The sequence below is a fragment of the Heterocephalus glaber genome, unplaced genomic scaffold, assembly GCF_053883595.1.
Source record: "Heterocephalus glaber isolate CG9 unplaced genomic scaffold, H.glaber_assembly_v1.0 deba00001481, whole genome shotgun sequence".
NCBI classification, from domain to species: Eukaryota; Metazoa; Chordata; class Mammalia; order Rodentia; family Bathyergidae; genus Heterocephalus; species Heterocephalus glaber.
The window spans coordinates 42,992,455-43,015,087 of NW_028258317.1; the positions used below are offsets into that span (position 1 = coordinate 42,992,455).

The window sequence follows — 22,633 nt, forward strand, 5'->3', positions numbered from 1 at the left end:
TTAATAGATATGAATATTATTTTCTATATAAGCATGTACATAATCGTATATTTATATATAAATTATATATCTTAATGTAATTATGTATGGGTATAATCTGAATCTTTAGAAGATGATGCATAATTCAACTTTATCATGGGTTGATATTCTCATTAAAATGATTTTCCAGAAATAGAAATAAAACATTTTCTTGGTTAGCCAGTCCTGCGATCTCTTCCTGTGTCCATTTCTTCCATTATTCCTGTTAAGATAGTATTCACCAAATTAAGGTTTTTATGTCTTATTCTCTAACAAGTGCCCATAAATGAGCTTGTTTTTGATTTATCATAACTGCAGATAACTTACACTTCTCAGACTGTTATGCAAACATGGACTCATCTGGAAGTGGTCTTAAGTTTGTTTTCTGTTTTCATAACAAAATACCAGAGACTAGATATTTTATAAAGAAAAGAGATTTATTTGGCTCTTACATTTTTTGTGGCTGGAAAATTGAAACACCATGGCAAAGGTAGTGTCTACTTGTTAGGCTCTAGGAAAAGTATATTAGACTTTGAAGGAGAGAGTGCTTTCTGCCAGGTTTATTGTATGATCCAGTTGCTATTTCAGAGGAGCAGATTTCTCAGTGCTAGATAGTTAAGTCCATGCAATGTACCTACCAGTTTCTTAGTAAATGCAAGTCTATGATACCTCAAGCCTAATTCACCAGCACTGGGGCAGGGTATGATAGCTAGTAGGAAAAACAAAATGGGAAGTGTCTTTTTCTCACTGAGAAAATGTTCTTGATTATATTTTCTGTGCTTCTGAGTTAATTCCTGGAAAACTATAAAATTTGCCCATTTGATTATAATTTAGCCATGAAATCTATCACATATAATTTACAAAAGCCTTACAGCATATTATTTTTATAACAATAAACACTTAAGTGCCATTGGTTGTTTTAGGGATCAGTGGCTGAAATACATGTCCTTACTTTCTGTAGTGAATGCACAGACATTATTTACTCAACAGCCTCATGGCCATTATCACTGAGCAATTGAAGGAGCATTAATCTTGCAGTGAACATAAAAACCATCCACTTGTGCTTGGGGGAGAGCAATGGGATATTTTGGCTTTCTATGCCAATAAATTAAAGGCTGAGATAACTTTTTTGTCAAGTTGCTGTCACTTTGTTAACAATTAGAGATTGCATGTTTTCCAAATTTATAACAATATGTCAGTCTATTACAACTAAATGAAAATGGGCAACTCTAGGTTGTTTTCAGCATATGAGAAAAAAAGTTTATTGCACTGCTTCTGAGTATCTTATCATTGGAAACTTGTATCTATTTAATTGGCATGTCATATATTAAAATGTGACAGCTGCGAGTTCTCGGATTCTTAATGCTGTCTGTAAAGGCGTAGAACTTAAATTATTCTTCCTTTTATTCAAGAAGCCATTGACTGTCATATTCTTATGTTTTATTTCTTCTTGCGCTAAAGAGAAACTGCCCTGGAAGCTGAGCAGTTCACCTTGGAGGCACTGAACTTGTGCTGAGAAAGCTCATTCTGGTCCATGGGAATCTTCAGTCCACTTTTTGGCTGGAGCCCAGGGAATGTCTTCCATCTTCATGTTGTGCCACTGAGCTCTTCTGTGTATGCAGGAGCAGATACTCTCACCCTCGCCCTGAGACAGCGTGTAAAAAATGGCTTAATGTACCAGGCCTCTGCCAGTTCCTGAAGGTGAATCCGGGTCAATGTAGGTATCTGCTTCCTGCTTGGGGCTGTGTTCAGCTCTGAGGCTGTCAGACTGGTTAGAGTCCAGCATTCCTGGGGATATTCTTTCTCTTTCAAAATTGCCCCAAATATATGACATTCTTCCCGAGGGGAGATAGGACTGAAATATATGAAGCAAGTCCATCATATGTTTTTTTAGAAAAACATCCCCAATAATTCTCCTTCCTTCTCCCATCGCAATCACTAAGCCCTATAAAATCGACCTTCGAATTATTCCCAGTTTTTTCCACTTCTCCCCATGTCCTCTGGTTCTTCCTTGGTTTATCTTGTCCCTGGGCTTCTCAGTCCCATCCTAAATGGCATCCCTATATTTCCCCTTTTTGAACCTTCCCTCATTGCGTTTTTCACTGTGCAATCCAAATGATGTTTTTTAAAAGAAAATGCAAATTTGATGATAAGCAATATATTTTCTCAGCACATGGGTCTGCAAACTTAAGTGCCCCCACACTTAAACCTACCTTTAAAACTTATCTCAGTTCTGGTTACTTTTGGAGGAATCACAATTGTTTATCTTAAATTTGCCTGAACCTCTTTCTCTAAATTCCTGAGCTATATCTATTGAAGAAGAAAGTGAAGTTTTTATAGTATTTGTGGAGGCTTTATATCTCTTCAGTCTAGTACCAAGAATTACAGAATTTCATTCATACAACTTTGGGTAGTGGCTTTGGCCCTTTTTGGGTAGTTTTTCTCTTGCTGGTTTATTTTTCAGAGCTTTAACTTCCCTTGAATAACATGTTAATATTTTTCGATCTTTAAAAACTTACTGAATAAATTTCTATCCTGTGTTTGCTTTTAAGAATAATATTATTTTGATAAGTTTTTATTAAAAGGGAGAGAAGGTCAAAAGTTAATTAGCTCAGTTTGATAGTTCTTTAGTGTTAAATTCTGGTTTGTATTTTGGCTTATAAATTCAAAATTTGTACTGATTAGAAATTTTCTTCCATGTGTAGTTATAAATGTGTGCAGGAATATACACACACATTTTGGGGACACATAAATTATCTTTAAATGTTTATTAATGTGCTATTCATGGTTTTTATTTTCCACATTAAAACATATATGGTTGATGTTTATCATTTGGTCTTTTTATCTTTCAACATAACCCCAAAAGAAAATTACTATTACATCTTTTATCAGAAGCTATCATTTGACTAAGATAAAGGAAACACCCACCACAGGATGTTCAGAGAGCTATAAAAACTGTTGCTGACCAGAGGAAAATGATGAAATGTTCTCTTCAGAAAAGTTTAGACATATCAGAGCCACTTTATTTTGGTGCTTATTTTTCTTGCCCTCAATCTCATAACTTATTAACAACCACAAGATCACAACCATTTTTTAAAATGTGTTCCAGTTCCAGGAGGACCACTGTGAAGATCTGGGTTAAAGGGAGATTTTCTTTCCTGAGCATTTTGAAAAGCTTGATTTAAGAAGTAACATTGAATTTCTGATTGTGTTTTGAGTTTTAAGTTTATGTTTTGGAAATAAGGAAGATCATAGGAACATTCATTTTTACCCTAAATTTCTCAAATACTTAGAAAATAAAGGATGTATCTGCTGGTTTTTAATTTATTTAAATAAAAAGCATAAAGTAGAATTACTTGATTGGAATATTAATTTCCCTACATTTTCTTTTCATAAGTTTGATACTTTCTCTGAAATTACTCCCCAACTTGATTCATTGCCTAGTGCTGGGACTTAAATATTCTTAAATTTATATATAATAAAAATTGTATATATTGAACCCCAATATTTTTCTGGTATTATCATTGGTAAAAAATTCATAGTAGAAGTTGAATATAATTTGAACAGTTTTGGTATTTAGGAAGTCCTCAGAAGTCCATATTTTGGAATATTTTTCAGAGTTGAGATAAAAAAGTATGAGTATATATAAGGACTTTATAAAATTTCACTTATGATACTATAAATTAAATACAATAATTATATATGATACAAAAATTTGAAACAATCCCAATTTGTAGAAAGGTCTAAAGTGTAATAGAAAGAACCTATTATTTGTGATCCATTTGAGAATCAATTTGTCATGTCTGTCATTCCCAAATAGTTATGTGTATACCACCAAAGACATTTCCCTTTCTAACTACAAAATTAAATCTAGGAAGTAAACACTGATGCATCAGGACCCTGTAAGTGTAGGGACACCTAAGCCCTTTGAAGTTCACATCTTGCCCCAGATTGCCCCAGGTGCTGGAGATGGAACTACAGGATTTACTGTTTGCCCTGCAATCCCGGATTTCCGCCTTGATTTGGTCACCTCCATTCTATCCCCTATTTCTCCCTTTTGGAATGGAAAAGTTTATCCCAAGCCATTGAATGTTAGCTCTCTTCATTTTTCACAGAGGCTGACAACCAAGGGGGTGAGGTCCTAGTTGTTTCTGTGGTACCCTCGGGCCATTTTTCTATTGTCTTGTTCCAAAGTAGTTGCCTTCTTTTAAACGCTAATCTTTTCCACACCCAAGCTCTCCACTTCTACATCTTTATAGCCTCCAATTTGGCTAGAGTTTCCTTTCTGGCAAAAGGCAAAACTTTTGAAATCATTCTGCTATGTCATTTGTTCTTGATTTTTAATGTAGAGTTGGCTAAAAGCCCCTCACAGTAGCCATGCCACTGCCTCAACATAAGACTGCCTTGAAATATCTTATGCCATAGTAATCTAATGCCCTTAGTCCGAGTCTCCACCAAAGTTTCTGGACATAGCAGAATGCAGACAAAGACAGCTCAAATGGCCATCAACTAGTGACTCAATAAAGACGATGTGATTTGTTTTGTTTTGTTTTATAAAATGGAGTACTACTCAGCCATAAAGGAAGATAAACTAGAGACATTTATGGCTAAATGGATGCATCTTGAGGCTATACTCAAGTGAAATAAATAGGACACGTGTAAATATTGAATTGTTTTCTTGTGTGAGAAACTGAAAGTATAAATGAGGACCCTTATTTATAATAGATAATGTGAAATAGGTAGAAGGGGAAGCAGAACCGGGGTGGGGGGTGGGGGGATAAAAGGAAAAAAAGAAAGAAACAATAAAAACAAAGCTTATGTAAATAGGGAGGGGTAGCATGGGGGGGTGGGAAAAACATAAGAACCAAGATACATCCTATTCAGGTGCAAATTCCCAATAATGAATGTGATCATACTGTATACCTAAAATGTGCCAATAAACTTAATGAATAAATTTTTTTTTTTCTAACAGAGCATAATACACATGGACTAGAGATAAACTGCCAATCGTATACTTCTTATGAACTAAAACCTCTTGATCCTGGTCTTTTGCAACTGCATTACTATCAACATTCTGGTCTTCTAAACTATAACCAGAACCTTCCATCATGCTCAGCTCACAGGATTCTAGGGTTCCTTCTCCAAACCTTTCTATATTCCTCCCTAAAGCCAGTTCCACAGCCTGTGTACCACATGACCAGATAATGTCACAGTAATGACCCCACTTCTCTGGTACCAAAATCTGTTCAGTTACTTTCTTTGTCACTGAGACACAACACTCAAACACCCACAACTGTAAGGAAGAAAGGTTTATTCTGGCTCACAGTTTGGAGAGGTTTTAGTCTATATTCAGATGACTGCAAGGCAGCATGGTATGGTGCAAGCCAGGGAACCAGGGAAGAGCAGGAACAGCTCATGACATGGGAGGAGAGGGAGCAGAGAGAGATTAAGGAGGAGGGAAGAAGACAGACTGTTCTTGGCCATGCCCCAGAGACCCACATCCTTCACCCAGGCTTTACCTCCCAAATCACTTTTAGCTATAAACTAATCAGTACACTCATCTGACAAGTATCATGCCTCGGGATCCAGTCACCCCTCAAAGCCCCACTGATGAGTGGGTGTGGCTTTCAGGTGATATCTAGATATAAAACAATGGCCAATTTAGAGGCTTTCATCATTCTCTTGTTGACATTTCTGATCTAGATTATTTTGTAAATGTCAAGCCTGTTATTTCATAAAATGTACTCATTTCAAGTTTTGTTGATATTCATTCTTCATATTTAGGTTATGAATCTTTTAGGAATATCATGGAAGTCATATTACATGGTTCTCAGCATATTATTTTGATTTATCCTGTTACCAGTGTTGTTAATTTTAATTTCCTGACCAAGGTTTTTTCTACATGCTTTTTGCATTATAAAACTATTCTGTTTTCCTTTATATTTAATGTGTTTTATGGGAAGTTACTTTAAGACTCCTTCTGTACCTTCTTAATTTATTCATTCACAGTAGTATATATATGCATATCTTTTCATATTGAGACAGGCCCTTGCTATGTTGCTGCATCTGGGCTCAAACTTGTGGTCCTCTTGCCTTGGCCTCCCAGAGTATGTAGATAATAGGCTTGGACCACCATACCTGGCTTAAAGGAACGATTTTCCTAACTTTATTTGATTTGAGCTTGTTAGACTTTTCAATTTCTACTAAGCATACAAGTAAAGCAGAAAGCAGAACCATTTGCTTTTCATATTTACTATTTATTTCTGTGTTTTTAAAAAAGAAAATCAAATTTTTGAACTTCACCTCCATTCTAAAAGTAAAGTTGATAGTATGATTTAAATATAAATTTCTGAAAAATAAATATAAACTTGTGTAGAAATGGTTAGCTATTTTAGTGTTCAAAGTAAATCAATCATTTGTATTGAACTGCAGAATACCACAGTGCATGGTTATTAGTAAATATAAGTTAATAGAAAGCAAGGATGTTTGTGAAAATGGATGGTTATTAGATCTTGTTACCTTAATGAGATTTACATCATCCAGAAGGGAATAAAAGCATCATCCATATCCCTAAAGGATTATTTAAATATCCAGTATACAAGTATCAATAATATTGATAGGTAAGAGTAGAGGTTATCTTTTCTCCTCCTCCTCTTCCTCCTCCTCCTCCTCCTTCCTCTTCTTCCTCTTCTTCTCTTATTTTCTTCAATGAATTTGTCTAATTTTAAATTGCAAAGAAGTTGATCATTGGCTATGGATAAACTCTTAATTTCAATATGGCTCAACTGACTTAAAGCAATGTGAAATTTCAGCTGCCACATTCAGACAAATGATAATTTAATTTAATTTGGTGTTGTGTTTTGCTATGTAGACAATAGTTTGCAATTTGTAGGATAATTGCATACATAGCTTCTAAACAATTTGACTTTATTCTGGGTCAAAAGTGCCTTGCAGACTTTTCAACATGTGAAGGATATTTCAAAAATGGAACTTCACTCTGAAATGGTTTGTGGTTGGTTGGTTTGGATACTGAATATTTAGTAGCTGCTAATGAGTCTGCAGTCAGCTCACCAATATCCAGGTTTCTATTCTTGCATGGCATAAATCTATGAAAAACTACTAGAGACTCTTGTACCCAGTAACTACCCTTAAAAATACCTAAATCCATTCTGAAATAAGTTTCTTTGATTACTATCCATATTAAGACAAGTATACCATCTGTGCCTAATAACCTGTAAAGAAGAATTTGGAATAAAAATTTAATTGTACTTTGTTCATAATTATTTTGGAGGAACCAGATTTTATATTTATTAAATATTCTATTTGGAATATCATGGATTAATTGCCAGTTTTTACTTGCTTTAGATACTGAGTGTAGCCTCTGACCTATAATCAGAAACTACCTTATTTATATGATTTTTTTTCAATTTCATTCATATGCATATTATTTTGACAATGCCCTAGAACCTCAACTTTTTAAGAAAAATTTTATTTAGCTTTTATATTATTGCTTTTTATTTTGTTGTTTTTTATTCCTTTATTCAGTTTGCTTGCAGGAAGATTGATTCTGAATAATACAGTCATGATGTCAAAACAGTACAAATTATACCCTGCTGCCATCTGGAATGGTGAAAATAAAAGCTTTATTTACACTGTTTTCTTTAAGAATGGAATAACAAATGTTCTTTTCCCTTCTTCAGGGACTATAGTCTGTTAAAAAAAATGGTTCATTATTTTGTAGCCTGATACTGTGGTCCATTCTTGAAGGTAATGACTTGAAAACACATTGCTATTGAATAAAGTATTAAATACTGTAGTCCAGCCTGTATAACCTCTGGCTTCTAGCCTTTGAAACTGTGATCTGTCTCTTCACCTAAAACAAAACTATGCATTCCAACATTTTAACACAGTAGGAATTGTTAGTCTCATAGTAGCAGAGAGTAACCTAAGTGGTTTAGGTCCATGGGTGGTTAAGTAGGCTTAAGTTCGCTTTTTTAGCTTATATGAGCTCTTAGGTGTCTGGCCATGCAGAAGCTTTTTCATGTACAGACGTTCCTAGATAATTTAATGGAAATTATAAAAGGGTCAAAGACAGATTCAGTGATGAGTTTTGCACTCCCTAGGGAAATAATTTGGTATTTATCACCCTTTCACTCTCTTTTAATTCTCATCCACCCTGTATTGGCTCGCAGACATAGCAGGATTCAGTCTCTAGCTACAAATACCAAATTCATGAGAAGCTAATTGATGGATGTTTCAAAAGGTAAATTCATAGATATCGTAGCAATAAGCTGATGTGGACCAGACTGGAGCAGCTGCAGGCAGGTTCAGACAGGGCACTGCCCTGACCCCAGCAGCTTGGAACCCATAGGCCCCAGCCAAAGATGTGTCTGCAAAAGCGCTGCACAGGAGCACAAGCAACAACCAGAGGCCTGCCCTGATACCATCAGCACATGTGCACAGATCCTAGCCAGAAACCCACTCAGATACCAATGACTGGGGTGCACAGCCCCCAGCCACATGCCCTCCCAGACAACAGCTATGTAGGGGGGGCAGGCCTTAGCCAGAGGCATGCCTAGATCCATTCCAAGAACCCTGCCCAGACAACAGGACAGCACAGGAATCCAGAAGGTCATCACTCTGAACCCAGGAATTGGTGCAGTGGTAAGCAGCAGAGAAAAGGCCACTTGGTTTGGTAAGAATTGAAAACCACTGGGTGAGCAAAAAGTTGCCTCAACACAGGCACAGCAGGCTGCATCTCTTGAAATCAGAAGGCATGTGAACAAGTCTCAAAACCACACTTCCAAATCGCCTAAGGCAATCCCAAAGGAAAAATCTAATACTCAAACACCTAGACTCCCTGAACTGGCAAAGAAAGAGGATCTGGAAAAATATGAACTCAGAAATAATTTCTCAGGTAACAACGTAGATTGGGTCCATAGTGCAAGACATGATTAATAAATCTATAGCAGACACAGATAAAAGAATAGAGAAGCTGAGGAACATGATGGAATCCCAGCATAGGAAACAAATAGAATCCATAAAACAGATGCAAACATATTTCCAGGAGATTAAAAACTCCATTGAAAGTTTACATAGCAGAATGAGCCACTGGGAGGACAGAATTTCAAATACAGAAGACAGGATTGCAATTAGCAACCAGGAGAGGAAAAATTTCTTAAAAATACTAAGGAACCATGAGAAATCAATCCAACAGCTCCTAGATGATGCAAAGAAGAAGAATATAAAGCTGATTGGAGTCAATGAAGAAGCAGGAGAGAATGCAAATGACATAAAAATCTGTTCACAGAAGTAATGGCAGAAAACTTCCCAAACAGGCGAAAAGAACTTGACATACAGATACGTGAAACATATCGGACTCTAACTAGCCATGATTAAAAAAAAAAATGTACACCTAGGCATTATGATAGTTAAGATTCCAGAAATCCAATAGAAGAACAAAATTCTACAAGTAGTTACAGAAAAGAAAGAAATACCATACAAAGAAAAGCCCATCAGAATGACAGCCGACTTCTCAACACAAACCCTCAAGGCAAGAAGAGCCTGGAGTGATGTATTTCAAGCCTCCAACCCAGACTGATGTACCCTGCAAAACTATCTTTCAAAATTGATGGAGAAATAACATGCTTTCATGACGAAGAGCACCTGAAAAGCTTCATGAATAACAACCCAGCACTTCAAAATATTTTAAACAATATTCTAGGAAAGGACAATGAGGATCACTTCCCCAGGAAGCCCAGCAGAATGAATCCATTGGGCATGACAAGAAATTAAACTCAAAGGGGGAAAATCTAACAAGAAAAACTCATGAAAATGATAAGTCAATACATATCAGTTATAACAATCTATGTTAATGGTCTCAATTCACCAATCAAAAGAAATAGACTGTCAGAATGGGTCAAGAAGCAAGATTCAATAATATGCTGGATAAGAGAAACACACTTAATTCAAAAATACTAGGTTGAAAGTTAAAGGGTGGAAAACAATACTCCATGTGACAGGAATGCAAAAAAAAAAGCAGGAGTAGCTATTCTCTTTGCAGATCAAATGGATTTCAAGCCACCATTTATTAAGAGAGACAAAGAAGGACACTACATCCTTGTAAAGGGAAAAATCCAAGAGAAAGACATGACAATCATAAATATATATGCACCAAATAGTGCACCCAACTATATGAAACAAATACTAACAGACATGAAAAGTCAAATAAGCACTAATACAATAGTACTAGGGGACCTCAATACCCCACTGTCACAAATAGATAGATCTGCTAGACAGAAAATAACAAAATACTAGAACACAAATTCTTGAACAAATGAACTTAATATGTTTACAGAGTGTTCCACCCCACAAAATCAGAATACACATTCTTTTCAGCTGCATATGGGTCATTCTCCAAAATAAACCACATATTCGGTCACAGAACATGTTAAAGTAAGTGCAAAGGAATAGAAGTTATCCCCTGTATATTAGCAGACCATAGTGCGATGTAATTGGAGGTCAATAACAAAGAAACCACAAGAATTTTATAAACACATGGAAGTTGAATAACACACTTCTGAATAACCAATGGGTCACAGAGGAAATAAAAGAGGAAATCAGACAGGTTCTACAATTATATGACAATGTGAATACAATATATTGGAATCTGTGGGACACAATGAAAGTAGTCTTAGGAGGGGAATTTTGGCACTGATTACTTACATTAAGAAAACAGAGCAAGCTCAAATAAGTAACCTGCTGCTGAACCTCAAGCTTCTAGAAAAAAAAGAGCAGAACAAAACCAAAGCTCGTACAAGGGAGGAAATTATAAAGATCAGAGCAGAAATCAATGCAATGGAGAGTAAGAGAATGATACAAAAAAATCAATGAATCCAAGATTTGGTTCTTCAAAAGAATAAACAAAATTGACAAACCCTTAGCCAACCTTATCAAAAAAAGGAAAGAAAAGACCCAAATCCATGGAATTAGGAATGAAAAAGGTGAAGTCAAAATGGACCCAGCAGAAATCCAGAGGATCATCAATACCTACTTTGAGAAAGTATATGCCAATAAGATGGAAAACACAGAAGAAATGAACAGATTCCTAGATACCTATGAATTACCAAACTTGAATGAAGAGCTAAAAGTTCTAAACCACCCACTATTAATCAACAAAACTGAAAATGTAATTAAAAACTTACCAACTAAAAATCCCGGATTTGGATGGCTTCATTGGTAAATTCTACAAGTCACTTAGAGAAGAACCATTGCCAGTACTGTTTAAACTCTTCAATGAAATTGAAAGGGCAGAAATACTCTCAAATACATTCCTGGAAGCAAGCATTACCTTGATTCCAAAAGCTGAGAAAGACCCAACCAAAAAAGATATCTATAGGCCAATCTCACTAATGAACATAGATGCAAAAATCCTTAATAAGATACTGGCGAACAGAATGCAAAATATCATCAAGAGGATCATACCCCCGATCAAGTGGGATTCATGCCAGGGATGCAGGAATGTTTCAACATATGCTAAACAATAAATATAATACACTGTATTAATAGAGCCGAGGACAAAAACCATATGATAATCTCAGTAGATGCAGAAAAAGTGTTTGGCAAAATCCAACACGCATTCATGATAAAAACCCTACAAAAAATTGGAATAGATGGTCTCTACCTCAATCTGATAAAAGGCATCTATGAAAAACCAACAGCCAATATCATATTAAATGGTCAAAAACCGAAATCCTTCACACTAAAATCGGGAACAAGACAAGGATGTCCACTAGCACCATTCCTATTCAATATAGTTTTGGAAACAGCCACAGCAATTAGACAAGAGAAAGAAAAAGAATAAATATATGAAACAAAGAACTTAAATTGTCATTATTTGCAGATGACATGATACTCTATATAGAAGACCCCAAGAATTCTACCAAAAGCCTTCTAGACTTAGTAACCAAATTCAGTAGAGTAGCTGGATACAAGGTCAACACTCAAAAATCAATAGCTTTCCTCTACAGGAACAGCATACTCAATAAAAGAGGAATTGGTGAAACAACATACTTCACAGTAGCTTACAAAAAAATGAAATACTTAGGAATCAACCCAATGAAAGAAATCAAAGACCTCTACTCTGAAAACTGTAGCACTCTGAAAAAAGAGATCGAAAAGAGTATCATAAAAAAGAAAGACATCCTTTGCTCCTGGGAAGAAACAATGTAATGAAAATGGCCATACTTCCAAAACTGCTATGTGGATTTAATGCAATTCCAATTGAGATCCCAGCAGCATACTTCATGGACCTTGAGAAAACAGTCCAAAAATTCATTTGGAAGAAGAAGAGACCCAGAATAGCAAAAGCAATTCTAGGTAACAGAGACATGGCAGGGGTATCACAGTCCCCAACCTGCAACTCTACTACAAAGCTACTGTGATAAAAACAGCATGGTACTGGCAAAGAAACAAACCTGAGGACCAATGGAACAGACTAGAAGATTGAGTAACAACTCCAGACACACTCAGCCACCACATGTTCGACAATGGAGCCAAACCTTCACTGGGGGAAAGACAGCCTCTTTAATAAGTGGTGCTGGAAATACTGGGTTTCAACTTGCCAAAGATTAAAACTAGACCTGTATCTCTCACCATGCACTAAACTAAAATCAAAATGGATTAAAGATCTAAATATTAACACAGACAATAAACGGGCAGGAAGAGAGGTTAGGTAAAACTCTTCAAAACATTGGCATAGGAAAAAATTTCATGAACAAAACTTCAGTTACATGTGAACTAGCACAAACAATCAACAAGTGGGATCTCTTCTTATAAAAAGCTTCTGCATAGCAAGAGAAACCACCAACAGCATAAAGAGACAACCCACAATGTGGGAAAAATTTTCACCAGCTGTTCCTCAGACAAAGGTCTACTATCTAGAATATGTAAAGAACTTAAAAAAAAAAAATCAGACCTTCCAAATTTAAAGACTCAATCCAAAACTGGGCCTCTGAAATGAACAGATATTTCTCAGACAAAGAAGTAGAAATAGCAAATAAAAATATGAAAAAATGTTCATTACTGGTCATTTAAGAGATGCAAATGAAAACAAGATTGTGATTCCACCTCAACCTAGAAAGAATGGCTGCTGTCATGAAATCAACCAATAACAAATGCTGGCAGAGCTGTGGGGAAAAAGGAACCCTGCTCCACTACTGGTGGGAGGGCAGACTGGTGAAACCACTGTGGAAATCAGTATGGAGATACCTCAAAGAACTAGGATTAGAGGTCCCATTTGACCCAGCTATTCCCCTGATGGGTATCTTCCCAAAAGAATTAAAAGAATCACACCACAATGATATATATGCACTCATGTTCCTCGCGGCACAGTTTGTAATAGCTAAAACTTGGAAACAGTCCAATTGCCCATCAACTGAAGCCTGGATATAGAAAATGTTTTTTTTTTAAATACAAAATTGAGTACTACTCAGCCATAAAGAATGAGAAATTAGAGGCATTTGTAGTTAAATGGATCCACATTGAGTCGATACTCTTAAGTGAAATAAATAGGACACGCGTGTAAATACCGAGTAGTTTCTCTGGTGTGAGAAACCAAAAGTCTAAGGACTAAAAGGTATAATAGATAATGTGAAATAGGAAAAGGGGCAAAGGGGAATGGAAGTGACGGGGGTAGGGGAAAGAAAAGAAGGGAGTGGAATTAATATGAGAAAATTGGGAATGGGGAAAAATAAGAACCAAGATATATTATGTAAAGGTACAAATTTCCAGTGATGAATGCCATTATATTGTATACCTAAAATGTACCAATAAAATTACTAAAAATGGTAAGTTTTTAGAATGTAGGACTGTCTTAAAGATACTGTTACATCCTGTGCAATGTTAATGTCTCATCCTTCCTGCCTAAAAATAAAAATGATGTCCACGTAGTCAGAAATTTTTAGCATGCTTTCCATTGTGAGTTGACTCTGATTAAAGAGCCTGTCACTGTTGATGATGAATATTTATTTGAAGAATTGCAGTTGGCAAAGAGGAAACATGGTGAAAGCAAAATAGAATATATCTAAACCTAAAATATTTCCAAGTATTTTCTGTATGTACAGTATTACTCAGAAGGAGTATTTTTTTTTATGTTAACAGAACACACAAATAATGATATCACGTTGGGATGCCCTGAGGAAACCTAAAAGGCTCAACATTTGTATTTTAGAGATATTGTGCATTGTAGCAACGTAGAGTGTGTAAAATGTTACATTAGTTCAATGTGATGTTCTTCCTAAATTCCATTCCATTATGGTGTGAATAGGCTCTTCAGAGCGAATAATTAATGGGACTATTACACTATCCCCTGGGGACATTGTACAGAACTGTTTCTTGATTTATATAGTTTTGCCCTAGCACTTGTTTTCTAAGTGTGAAAAACCTTTCTGAAAAACAAATTCATGAAGTCTCTGACTTGATGCTTCACTTTTTAAAATATTTTTTTATTTAAAATGCCATATAGGCTTCTCAACATGACATGCTCCCCAAGATAAGGAATATTTAATTCCCCTCTTTTGCATAATTATAAGAGAAATGGCCCTCCTGGTGTAAGAAAAAGCAGTTTATTTTAGTGTTTTCTGTTATTCACAATGCCGTATCATCCCAGATATTCAGAGCCATTTTAAAAATTCATTATTGGGGAAGAAATCGTCTGCCTAAAATCTTGTTCAAATGAGAGGTGAGGGCCTTTGTAAGCTTGGAAGAATTACTTGGCATTGCTGCTGTTCTTTAATTCACATGCACAAATAATTCCTGTTTATCATGATTTGCATGGACTGTTTTCCTGTTTTCAGTTTATAGATGCAGCTCTTGATAATATCAAGCCCTATAGTCATTGCCTCTGTTCTAGTTAGATCTTTTGCTGGAGCTTGGGATAGTTTAAATTCAGACATGTTAATGTTTATCAAATGCCTGACACTAGTGTCAAGCAGTGCTAGGCACATTATCTCATTTAATCCTCCTGTCCATGAACTGGGTACCTTTATTATTCCTAGAGAATCTAATTATTTTGAATATACAATTAAATCACAATATAGAGATTCTCTAAATTACTTCATACCTAACCCAGTCTGGCAAAAAAGATGCCTTCAATAAGTATTTCCAGAATGAATATCACTGTCTACTTTCCAGCAGGATTTTAGAACTAGTAATTCAAATGATCCCTTTAAAAAATATATATATAGTGCTTTTATACATATCTTATTTAAAATGATCTTATTTGCATATTACTTGACACTTTTTTTGACCTTTTTAAGACCAACATATATTTAAATATTTCAAGAAAATTTGTACTTGTTAGGTTTAAAAGCCCATTGACTTCTTGCTGTATAAAATACTGTTTCTCTTAACAGATGAGGACTGTCTTAGTTACTTTTCTCATTGCTGAGACAAAATACCCGACACACAAAGTTAAAAGAGGAAAGGTTTATTTAGCTCACAGTTTGTAGAGATCTCAGTCAATAATCAGCTGGCTCTAAGGGAGAGTGGTATAGCAGACAAGCATGGCAGAGCAGAAACAGTCCATGGCAGGGCAAAAGGTATCAAAGCAAAAAAGGACAACCACAGCTGTTTGTATCCCTATGTCTTACCCAGGCTACTTATGGCGGGTTGCACTCACACCCTGAATCCTAGTGTCCTTGATCCTAGCATTGAAACATGAACCAAACCTACCATCACACAATCTAGATTCAGCCACCTCTGAGAAACTCCACCTATGACTTCATGACGTTTTGGTGGGACATCTAGACATAAGGCATAATAAAGATCTCTCTAGCTCTCTCCCTCTCCCTGGGCCTCTTTCCCTCTCTGCCCATCTCCCCCTCCCTCCTCCCTCTTTTCCCCTTTCTCTCCCTCTCTTTTCTCCCTTTCTCCCTCTTTATCCGAGTGTGTGTGTGTGTGTGTGTGTGTATTTGTGTGTGTGTAAAGGTCTAGGATTTTTATTTAAGAAAATAGCTAACATTTTAACATATTATGGGTCTCAAGATTTCCTTGGTTTCATATGTTAATAAGAATTTCCCTCACTGATCCCTTCCAACTTTCAAAGAAAGGTGTGCGCACACACACAAACTTTTGCTCTTTGAAAGATGTCACGCATGCCTCCATGTAAATTATGCAGTCACTACAATTCTTCTGTCAGTGAAAGGAAATCCATTGTTTGTCTCAAAATATACCTGGATGATTCACTGGTTTGTATTGTTTTTATTAGTTTGAACATCAATAATTTATCTGTTTTCAATTGATAAAATAACAGGAGAACGTAGGTACATATTCTACTGTGTTCTTTTCACTGTCACTGTGTTCCTGAATGAGGTGTTATCTAGTGGCTCCCATTTTGATTTGTAGGAATTTACAACCAGCATATTTGGAAGGCCTCCTATAACAGAGAACCTGAAAGCTAAATTGCATTCTTCTCTAACAGCTGCTGCAGTAGGTTAAAGAACTACAGGTACATTGCACATGCCAACCAATGAAAACTACTTCCTGACTAAAATTAAAACTGTAAAAATAAACATTCATCAGCAGCCACTTTTGTGAATCTCTTAAAGTCTAATACTAGTTAACATGCTATTAAAAGAAAAGGATTTTAAAAAGATTTTTAACTCTTGATGGACTGATACTCAAATAGAGGCCAAATGTGTAGTCGCCACCCAAAAAGAACGGTTCTCTGTTTAAATGAATGCCACTGCATAACCCCACTAGGAATTCAGATGCCTTGTGTGCCAGTGCTAAAGTGATTGAAAAGCATCCTAAATATGTGTAGGTACCAGGATTTGTTGAACACTGGGAGAGTTACAAAGGAAATAACACAAACCCCCTTCCTTTCATGAGCTTAAGTGTTCACATGTGTGTTTGTTGGTAATACCGTGTTTGTTGGTAATACCATTTGAGGACTTTGAAAGAGGAACCACTACTTCACTCAGAAAAGGGATTTCAGGTAACAAATCATCCAGGAAAAAAGGCTACTTGTGTCTTCTCCCAGGCTCTAATTTTGCTTTATTGTACTACCATTCTTTCTGAAACTTCTGCATTGTAAATGATATCTAAATATTCAGAAATTCTTGTCAAACCTTTTAATAATACATTTGAGAAAGCATATCATTAATGGACATGATTTTTTTCTCCGTACACATATTGGTGGTAAGTTTGATAAATAGTGATTTTTTCCAAAGAGAACTATTTGGGGCCATCTCAGAAGGTGTTTGTGGCCCTGAGAGGCAATTTGAGGTGTTGTGGCTTCTTTCCAAATGTTCAGTGTTTTGGAATTGGAGCAAAAGTAAAGGCATCTTTAAAACTACTTATGGATGAAAAATGAACCAGTTTAACTGAGCAAGTTATGCAAGAGCTAGTACTTGATCATTCACATATATCTAAGGCACAGCTCCTTACAAAACAGTGACAGGTTTTTTTCCCCACAGATACCTTTCAAGTGCACAGTAGATCAGGGTTTGTAAAAAGGTTGTACAACAACTGGAAGTTAACTTTGGAGAATGCTGAAATTCATGTTTCTCCTTCCTTAATGGAACTGAAAGTTTTCTATCCACATATTTCATTAGGACACAAATAGATTCAAAGAATGTGCTATATTTCCAGGTCTTATTATTGCTGGCAAACAAAGTTTGTATGACTCTCCGATTCACTAAGCACAGTCATCTGCCCTTTAATGGCCTCTCAAAATGGCAGAGCAAATGGCTTCCCGAAGGTCAAGTCTGATTTAAATTTTGATGAATTAGTACCTAATTCTGCATGATTGAATATTAATATGGAACAGTGATAAGTAAGGCACTTTAAAGCATAGTGAGCACATTAATGAATAGGACAAAATGTTTTTCTTTTCACCTCATGTAAAAGTTTAAAGCTACTATCATATTAACAGTTAATTTTTGATAGCTGCTTTTCCATGTGAAAGTTGATGTGGTTCAGATATTAAAGGTATTGATTTGACTCCCAAGTCCTGGTACCACTTATTTTGATATGTGTCAAAATTGACATTATCTAATGGTTAAGACAGTTTTATATAAATCACTAATGTATAGAGTGAAAAAAGCAATTAACATCTTCTAAACTACACCCACAGAGATAAGCATTCCAATTAGAAATTTCATTCTTTCTGCTGTTCGTTTTATGTTGAATACTGAGTTTTATTGCCAAATACCTGACAGTCAAATTGGAAACAAGCCACAACTGTCAACGTATAGCAGCTCTGGCTACTCAAATGTGTTTCAGCGTGATGTTTCTCATGAAAATTTAATGACGAAACTGCATTCAGTGAGGTTCTGCACAAAGGGGGGTGGTGGATAGAATTTAATTACCCCTATTAAAAATAAGAAAGGAATGCTCTTTACATTCCCTGTCCAATTAGTATGCAAGAAAGATTATCTTTGTTGTGCACTTGTGTATGTGAAAAGAAGGCTCTGGAGTGTTCTTTATGAGCTGAGCAGGAAAAAAAAAGGTCATAAAAATGTATTAGGCTACGTCCAGGAGGGCACAAGTTAATTTTGTCAGCTTTCCCTAAGGTGAGGACTTCATTTCTTATAGATAGTTATTAAATCTAGATTTCCTTCGTTGGAGCCTTTAGTAAGTGGTGCCACAATCTTAGGGCATTGACACTTGCCACTGATCAGTCCTGAATATTGGCTTGGCTCTTGAGAGGTGAACTTATAGAAGAAAATTAATGACAAGCAGAACAGTATTTGTGGATATGAAGGTAGTTAGACACCATGGAGGAGATACAGTGCCCTAGGGAATAGAAATCTCAGGGTGGTGTGTTTTGTTGTTTTGTTTTTCTTAAATTGGTTGCTATAAAAAATGGAAAATAACAATAAAATCTAAGAGCTGTTCCAGAAACTCAGGTCCATGTTCAAGGCAACTTAGCTGAGTTTGGGACACATGAACACATGAGGTAAATTATTTTTATTGTTTGAAGGCTTTTGTGTCAATAGCTGCCAAGTGAGATGTTTAATAATATAATATCTGTGGACAACAGCTATTGATTTTTTTCTTCTTTTCCTAACATTAGTTCTAATGTAGTACTATATTGGTAAAATCGTTAAGAACATAGAGAATGGCCTGATGTAATTCAAGTGGAATAGATTATTAAGATTAGCATAACCTACTTTGCAAGGTACTCCTCATCTCATTTTAATTTTCAACTTTCCCTGGTAGGCTTGACAAAAGCTCTTGAGATTCCACTGTGGACCCTACTCCTGACACTGCCCACTGTGGTCCTCAGCTGGGCTGGGGATGTAGAAGCGTTTACATAAACAGAATGTGTTTCTGCTTCCTCCAAAAAAACACATCTTTCAAAATGAATGAAATGTACCTTGTGGAAGTTAACCATTTTATAGTTTTTAAATTGTTATTGTTAGCATCCAAAGCTCTAAGAATGTGGTCTAACTGGAAAATAATCTAGTGAATCCAGGGGTCATTCTCATCCTGGTGTAGCTGCTTTTGTTCGTTCATAGATTGTTACCATAAGATATATGAGCTTTGTCCTGCCCATCTGGAGAACCAGTCTGGACTTGATCTTATTAATCCACCAATTTTTCTCTTATAATAACTTACAACTGCTGTCATCTGAACTTTTCCTTCTTACGAGATTTATTTTTTGGTAGTATCTTGGCCTTTTGAATGTATTCAGTCCTTTACAGTTCTTTGCATGATTCTCTAACAGAAGTTCTGGGTAGTAGGAAATTTTTTCCCTGTAATCATTGAGATTATATTCACACCTAGGCTTGGACATCCCTGGAGTTTATCTTAAAATCTGGAATTCTATATGAGTGTGATGGCAAGAGATTTGAAGCACGACCTGATTTAAGGACTTTGTTAGCCAGAGTTAAGAATTTGAGATCGCCCTGTAGGTTAAAAGAGGAGACCAGGGAGAACACAGAGGGCTGACTGAAAACAAAGTGGAGGCATCTAGATTGCGCATGTTTTAATGTTTACCTCACTAGTGTTTATGATTTTGAGCTGTTTTAGAATTAAGGGATCATGAAAATTCAACAGTTTTATAATATTCTATTGATTAAATTAACACCAGGCTGAATTGGAAGTGAAAACATTTCATAATGGCCTTCAAACTAATGCCCAAGTTCTAATTTGGATATCATCACACATCAAATTTAAATTCCTTCAATGCGCAGATAGAACACACCTTTCTAACCCTGGCTGGAAGAGCTAGCGATGTAGGTTGTAAGTGTGCAGCATGACTGGAGGATCTAAATTTAGACTTTACTTCCTCATCTGAAATCTGGGTCAGTTTTGTTGTGAGTAGGAAGAAGTTGACTTTGGATGAGTTGAAGAGTTGAAATTTAGGAATTTCAACTTTTTCATTTCTGAAAAGTATATGGGCCTTTTAGATGGAGAAAGTATTTTCTTTAAGGAATACACACTTTTGTGTCATTAATAGGGAGTTACTTTTTTTGTTGGTAAAGAACTGTCAGGGCAAAGGGGAGAGGGGAGAAGAGGAGAAGGCAAGAAAAAGGGATTTAGAGAGACAGAATTAAAGGGGAACAGCAGAAAGACGCTTTTGTAAATTGGAAGGAGAAGAAAAGTTGAAGGGAGGGGAGGGTAATTGGGAAAAAAAAGAATAGAGATATAGTATGTACCTGTACAAATTTCCCATGTGAATGTGATCATTATGAAGGGGAAAAATGTACCAGTAAAAAATTTTAAAAAGAGCTCTCAGATAATTTTCTGATGAATTGAAACTCCCTATGAAGGAATTCATTCAGGTTGAAGCTTATGCTTGGGTGAAAAGTGTGTACAGTCATTCTCATCATCTGAAGAATTGCTTCCAGGTGTCAGATGCGCAATACTACCAAAATCTACAGATACACAAGGCACTGATATAAGGTGCTGTGGTAATTGCGTATCACCTTCCATATCCTCTTGTGTATTTTAAATCATCTCTAGATTACTTGTAATGTGTAATGCGACATAAATACTACCCTGTTTTTAAAGAAGGAATAATCAACAAGAAAAAGTCTGTATGTGTTCAGTCTAGTCACATTGTTTTTCAAATATTTTCAATCAGTCAAATATTTTCAACTTGTAGATGTGGTACCAGTGGATTCAGAGGGGCAAGTGTGTGTAGTTTTATTTACAAGTTTTTAGAGAAATATGTTACCTTGGGATATAGACAGCTTATCTTGGCTTCCTGCTCACCTGCTTCCTTGCTCCCACACTCTGCTGTTTAATTCCCGTACTAGCTCTGCTGGATCCTACAATTTTCTCGCAGTGAAAACCTTCCTACTTCAGTACTGAGACTGGGCATATCCCTATCTTTCTAATATCCCATCTTCCTTCTTTGAAACCTGGCAAACTTGACTCCCTTACTCCGGCCTAAAGGCCCTTTGTGTGTCAGAGCTTCCTCTCACTCCTTACCAACCTGCTCCAGCACAAATCCTGCCTGATTTGTCCCTCTGTGCTCTCCTCCTCATAGTCTTCATCGCCGTGGTCTGAGCTCCAGGCCAGTGTGTCAGCCTTTGGCGTAGATCACTCTGCTAGGCAGAAACAGACCATGTGATTGTGCCCGAACCTTAGTGCAGTGGTGCTTGGTTTTTGTTAGGGCCTCAACAAGTGCTGAACAGGGTGGAGATTTGTGGCAGTATTGAACTTTAAGCCTTTATCTCATTACCATAATGTTTGCATTACTTTTTGTCTTGCAGAGGATCAGATTCCCAGGGGCTTCCCCACCATCGACATGGGCCCACAGTTGAAGGTGGTGGAGCGCACGCGCACTGCCACCATGCTGTGTGCAGCCAGTGGCAACCCAGATCCGGAAATCACTTGGTTTAAAGATTTCTTACCGGTTGACACAAGCAACAACAATGGTCGTATTAAGCAGCTACGATCAGGTAGGGTCTTGTTACTGTTTCCACTAACTCCTAGAGGGGTTTTTAAAAATCTTTCTCTCTTTATTTTTTATTTTTGTTTAATTTATTTTTAATTTTTAGGCATTGATTTTTCTCCCTCTTCTCTTTCTCTGTTATTTAACCTGTTGTCCATGTGTGTAATGTCATGACCTTTTCCAGAGTTCGTCCTTCTCCTCTTTGTGTGTTTTGCAGCTTCTGTTTAATCCACATTGCTCACTGCTGTGACTGTATTTTTGATATATTTTTTTTAATTTACTGCATTTCTGCAGTATTTGGTGGATCCATTTTCTCTTTCTTTCTTCTTTCTCTGTTTTCTTTTGAAACAAAATTATTTCAACATTGGACTTCATTCAGAACTTGCAAGGAGGTCCAATGGTTATATCCATTAAAAAAACAAATGTTCCTACTAAACACTAGAGTGATTCAATAATATTGAAGTGTGTTTGCTGCCTGTCATTTCTACTTTTGAATTCATCCAACTACCAACATTTAGTAAGTCTGGGCACACTTGCTTTCTTTTCACTAATACATAAAGCACAGAAATGTTATCTCATGAATAACCAGTTGTATTTTTTTAAAGTCTTTTTCAAAGTACCAACCAAAGGAGGGGATTTTTGTTAGTACTGTGACTATGTCAGTGGGAGTGAGCATTTTCTACACATTAGCCTCAGTAGTGTGCG

The 22,633-nt window shown here is 36.3% G+C and overlaps 1 protein-coding gene across 24 annotated transcripts in view; it reads left to right on the top strand.

The window, feature by feature from the left end:
- The window catches only part of Ptprd (protein tyrosine phosphatase receptor type D), a 403,506-nt gene that overhangs the window by 186,002 nt on the left and 194,871 nt on the right, over positions 1 to 22,633 (top strand). For all 24 annotated transcript variants that reach the window (XM_087183457.1, XM_021252829.2, XM_087183441.1 and 21 more), the window contains exon 4: positions 21,747 to 21,935. In XM_087183457.1, the coding sequence (XP_087039583.1) occupies positions 21,747 to 21,935 (189 nt within the window). The remainder of the gene's footprint in view (positions 1 to 21,746; positions 21,936 to 22,633) is intronic.